This window comes from Nilaparvata lugens, chromosome 2 (genome assembly GCF_014356525.2).
Source record: "Nilaparvata lugens isolate BPH chromosome 2, ASM1435652v1, whole genome shotgun sequence".
Classification (NCBI taxonomy): Eukaryota; Metazoa; Arthropoda; class Insecta; order Hemiptera; family Delphacidae; genus Nilaparvata; species Nilaparvata lugens.
Window position 1 is genome coordinate 3,274,836 of NC_052505.1, and position 6,000 is coordinate 3,280,835.

The window sequence follows — 6,000 nt, forward strand, 5'->3', positions numbered from 1 at the left end:
TAGTACATACATTTTTTGAACTCAAAATAGTGTGTGAATTAAGTTATCATTTACATAACCTCTAGACTGTGTATTCCAAATTAAGGTTTAAAGCAGTTTTGGGCGAATGCCTGTTGTTTTTAACTGCATTGTATCATAGAGAAACAATGAGCATGAGTAGATATCCCATGGTATAGGGCGTTTATGGCGCAACTTTTACTGTTATCTCAAGCCGATAGTCCACGTATTTCTTTCCCGTGAAGCTTTATGACGCTGGTAGTCTCTCATATTGTGCAGTTCATACACTCTTACCCGGTCAAAACAGTAAAAATCGACAATAATCGACAGTAAAAGGCTTGAGATAACAGTAAAAGTTGCGACATAAAAGCCCTATACCATGGGATATCTACTCATGCTATTGTTTATCTATGATTGTATCTATTGTCTATGAATAAATGAAATGAAAGACAATATATTCAAAATAATTGTTATAAAGTTTGTTACATGCACAGAAGTGACGAATTGGATCTTATTTTTTTTAATAATGTGAGATTAGAAATGGAGTAGCATGGAACTGAAGTAGTGACAATGAGCAAGAAAGTCGTAAGGTCGAAAAACTGGAGTCGTACGATTTGAGTCGAGGTAGTGTGAGTTGAGACTTTAGTAAAAGTAAATTTGTATGGCTTTTGCTGGTTGGGAGTCCCTTGCGGGAAGGTCCCACCGCCTGAATATATCATTTAAGCTGTCAATGGACCTTACGACTGTCATACTTCAGCCGGGACCGACAGTTTAACGTGCCCATCCGATAACACGGGAGTGATCTGGTTGAAATACTTTTGGTATTAATAGGATTTGAACCGGTGATCTCTATGCTGCTACGCAAGCACTCTATCCACTAGACCAGGGGTCTCCAACCTTTTTTATCCTAGGGCCACATTGTTAATTCATGGGAGGCTTAAAAGGCCAATAACAAGGGTGTACGTGGAATTTGACTTGTGGGGACACAAACGACGGGAATTTGTGGGGTGTAAAATTACTATATTTCCATTTAAATAATATGAGGAGTTTCAAGTAGATTTAATTTAAACACAGGAAGAAACAAACCAATTAATTTCATTCCAATGCAAAGACCAATTTATTGAGTGTAGAAAGGTCATAAGAAAACTTGACAATGCATAAATTTAGAAAGTTAAACAAAATTATATTTTAATAGTAATAAGACAACTTGACAATACACGAATTTACAGAAAGTTACCAAGCTAAAAGAGAATACTTATTTTTAGTGAGAAGATTGCATTTCTTTTCCGCTTAGAATGTCCGCCCATTTAGGATCAAACTTTGTGGTTCCGATCATTAAAATTGTTTTCAAATGTTCATCTGACAAGGTAGATCTGTATTTGGATTTAACAAACTTCATTTTTGAAAATGTCTGCTCACACTTGAAGGTAGATCCAAAAAAGAGAAAACATAGCTTGAGCATGGTTTTTTACTTTCCTTGCCCTACTACCATAGGTGAGGAAAGTATTGCTTTCCAAAAAAAATTAAAGGTACCCTAATTTCAAGTTTTCTATACGTTTCAAGGTCCCCTGAGTCCAAAAACATGATTTTTGGGTGTTGGTCTGTGTGTGTGTGTGTGGTGTGTGTGTGTGTGTGTGTGTGTGTTGTGTGTGTGTGTGTGTGTGTGTGGTGTGTGTGTGTATGTGTGTATGTCTGTGAACACGATAACTCCATTCCTAATTAACCGATTGACTTGAAATTTCAAACTTAAGGTCCTTATACCATGAGGATCCGACAATAAGAAATTCAATAAAATTCAATTCAATATGGCGGAAAAAATGGCGGATAATTACTAAAAAACAATGTTTTTCAAGGTTTTCTCAAAAACGGCTCTAACGATTTTCTTCAAATTTTTACCATGGATAGCTGGAATTTTTACCATGGATTCATAAGCCCTATCAACTGGCATGAGTCTCATTTCTGGGAAAATTTCAGGAGCTCCGTAATATTCATGAGAAAAATGGCGGATAATGACTGAAAAACCATGTTTTTCACGGTTTTCTCGAAAACGACTTTAACGATTTTCTTCAAATTTATACCATAGATAGCTATTTATAAGCCCTATCAATTGGCATGAGTCTCATTTCTGGGAAAATTTCAGGAGTTCCGTAATATTCATGAGAAAAATGGCGGATAATGACTAAAAAACCATGTTTTTCACGGTTTTCTTGAAAACGGCTCTAACGATTTTCTTTAAATTTATACCATGAATAGCTATTCATAAGCCCTATCAACTGACATGAGTATTTTTCCTGGGAAACTAATGGGGGGTCCACCCCATCCTTGAGAAATGGACTTGTAACCTCCTTCTCGTGCATGAGGAAGGTAGAGCAGTTTATAAAAAGAACACAGTCATAGTCAAGATATTTCATCTGTAGAACAGCTGTTTTGACGACTTTTAAAAAAATCATCGAATTTCACAATTTACACAAAGGAAAAAGTACTCTGAAAACAATTATAATATACACATATACAGTAGTCTGATTGTAGTTGCAAATATGTTGCCGCCAATCGTCATTATGTTATTCCCCTAAATTATTCTCGTTTGAGAATGAGGCTTGCAGTTCAATGAGCAAGGAAAGTTGTGTGAGTTTACCACACCAGATTTTTATGTTTTTAGAGTCTTTTACTGGGAGAGACATGTACAGTCCGTGCAGACCATTTGCTAATATCTCGCAATGGTTGATCGCTGCTTGTTTACAGCTTATTTTACACTTACTAAGAATTACACAATTATGGAACGGTTCTACAATATTGACAATGACTCAGTCGGACTTATTAAGAAATGGAGTTGCTAAAGTGCGAGATAAATTACTTTTAACATGAAGAGGAGAAACCCATTCCTCCCTCCACAGCTTGTAGCATAGTCACAGACAGACATCCTGCGCACAATTGGATGCGCCGTGTCATTTTGCTTCATGTTCTTGTGATGAAAACATCTCTGTAACATACACAAACCAATATACCTGCTGACCAGTACACTACTTGGAACATTGCCAGCAATAGATGGAGGGGAGTGTTGCCGCGTCGCGTTACAAAGCTCTCTCACTCAGACACAAAAGAAGGAGAATGCTGCTAGATAGTGGGAGTGATTAGTGGAGGATGGAGCATCGGACCTCTCCGTCTTCAAGAAAGAGCCGTGTTAAAAGTAATTTATCTCGCACTTTAGTAAGAGAAGAGTACTGAACTCACAGTTGTTGTCAAAAATGTGTATAGATATATATTTTTAAAAATCTGCAGCAATAACTTTACACTCGGTGGGCCGGACAAAATCTATCCGCGGGCCGTAGGTTGGAGAGCCCTGCACTAGACCACGGATCACTCCGTTGAGCCTCAGTTGAAATAGACTCATGTTTTATCTACTTCCCGGTGAGAATTGAAACCGACTAATTTGCAATCTACTTTCAGGTGACAAGTCTGTGTGTGCTAAACACAGAGCTGTACATAGGGACGACCTGGGGCTGCATAGTTGTGGCGGAGAGGACCAGCATGAGACCAATCACTGTGTTCCGTCCGTTCCAGGAGGAGGTGTCGGCCATCTTGGCGTTGCAGCCGCTCGGCCAATCAGAGACGCTGTTGGTGACCATTGGTCAGGGCTATCGCAGTCTCATCAAACGCTACAAGGATGTGATTGGTACGCCGACTCTGCTCAGTCAGTGCTCGCAAACACACAATAACTCGTTTGCGTTACTGTGGGCCACTGATAATTGGGCTGCAGCGTAATTAGATAGAAAGAATATTACAATATCATAATAATGTGGAATAATATTGCAATTATTCAATTGTATGATAAACTCATTGCGCTCCTATGATAACTTGGCTGCTGCTTAAAACCATACAGAAAATAAACCATAATGTTATGCTATCATTTCTCTATGGTAGAACCAAGTGGCATCAAAAGCTATAGTGAGGTTCACGTTATAATGGCAGTAATTGATTAGCAATGCTATTGCTATCCTTGTCTATCATTTAACAAAGCAGATAGCGCTATCTCTTTCTCGTTTTGCTCTGTTGCCAGATCGTCTTTCAACAATGTAGAATTCATAACTAATTAACAAAATATTTCATCTTAATTATGAAATTATTTAAAAATATAATCTTTTGCTCAATAAAATATAACTGATCATTTTAAACGAGAATGAACCGTTAATATTACATCAATAAACCTGTATCAGCTACCGTCTATAGAAGGCATTGACAAGACAGATCTCTATCTTTCTTCACTGTCATTATAACGTGGACCTCACTATAGTTATTGAATGAAGTATGTGGAATTGATGGTGTCTTTCATCTTCATCTATTAATGGAAAATGTCTTTCAATCTCTTGAGCTGGCCACTAACGGTTTGGCAAGCATGTACATGCATGTCCCGTCGTTAGTGGCCAGCCTAGAGCTGCGTACAGACTTGCGCCATGAACACACCCATTTCGCTTGTCATCAGCTGATTATATCTGTATTTTTCCCTTTTTACTTTCCTTGCCCTATTACCATAGGTAAGGAAAGTATTGCTTTCCGAAAAAAATTAAGGTACCCCAATTTCTAAATTTCTATACGTTTGAAGGTCCCCTGAGTCCAAAAAACTGGTTTTTGGGTATTGGTCTGTATGTGTGTGTGTGTGTGTGTGTGTGTGTGTGTGTGTGTGTGTTGTGTGTGTATGAGTGTATGTGCGTCTGTGTACACGATATCTCATCTCCCAATTAACGGAATGAATTGAAATTTGGAACTTAAGGTCCTTTCACTATAAGGATCCGACACGAACAATTTCGATCAAATGCAATTCAGGATGGCGGCTAAAATGGCGAAAATGTTGTCAAAAACAGGGGTTTTCGTGATTTTCTCGGAAACGGCTCCAACGATTTTGATCAAATTCATACCTAAAATAGTCATCGATAAGCTCTATCAACTGCCACAAGTCCCATATCTGTAAAAATTTCAGGAGCTCCGCCCCATCAATGCAGATAGAATCCAAATTATCAGGCTTCAGATACAATTGAAACAAAAAAAAATCAAGTGGAGTAGATTGAGCATGAAAATCTCTACAATTAATGTTCAGTAACATTTTCACCTAAAATTGAAAATAAGCTTTAAATTCGAGAAAATGTGATTATTCAATTGCAAATTATTGTTGATTCTATTAAATCATTCACTATGAAGAGATAGCAGACCTCATGTGTGTCTCCAGCGTTATTACCCTGTCACCAGCTGGCTCAAATCACTGAATAGTAGACTTGAGATGCGCGGGAACACTAGCGTCAGGTGATCAATTTTCATAACGGCAAGGAAAGTTGTGTGAGTGCGCCACACCAGATTTTTGTGTAGTTGAGAAGTTGATATTGTGGTAATTATTCATATTAAATAAAAAGACTAAGAAATTGTCAAAAACCACAGATTTATTGATAGTTCGAAAGACCGGTCCCGCTTGTTACACCACTGTCAATATCTGAGTTTATCGTTGGTGTAACAACCGAAACTGGTCTTTCTAACTATCAATAAATCTGTGGTTTTTGACAATTTCTTAGTCTTTTTATTTCATCTGTATTCTTACTGAAACGTTGAAGCCAGTTACAAACACATCGTTTTTTGGACGTACAATTTTTCGCCATCCTTATGAAATCTACCAGATTAATCAGAACTTGACAAACGTCATCTATTCAATCAAATAGAATTTTCAAGGACGGCAAAAATCGTACGTCGTATAATCGATATGTGTTTTTTAGCCGGGTCCAGACGCTCAAGTCTACCATCAGTCTTTTGCCCAAGCAAAAGACGGATCGTTTGGTTCAAGCAAAAGACGGATGTAAAATTGCGTCCACACGCATCCGTCTTATGTAGTCCGTTTTCCTATTTTTGTGCTCACAAGCTCAGTTCGTCATCAACTATGGAAGAGCTAGTACTCTTGGCCACTTCTGTTTTCTGGGTAAAAAATCTGGTGTTGTACACTCACACAACTTTCCTTGCTCATAT

The 6,000-nt window shown here is 38.0% G+C and overlaps 1 protein-coding gene across 1 annotated transcript in view; it reads left to right on the forward strand.

Annotated features, from left to right (window-relative positions):
- Positions 1-4,011, forward strand: part of LOC111056054 (leucine-rich repeat serine/threonine-protein kinase 1) — a 236,411-nt gene extending 232,400 nt beyond the window's left edge. The window contains 1 exon segment of the mRNA XM_039420334.1: positions 3,445-4,011. Within this exon segment, the coding sequence (XP_039276268.1) occupies positions 3,445-3,759 (315 nt within the window). The 3' untranslated portion in view covers positions 3,760-4,011.
- Positions 4,012-6,000: the final 1,989 nt, after the last annotated feature.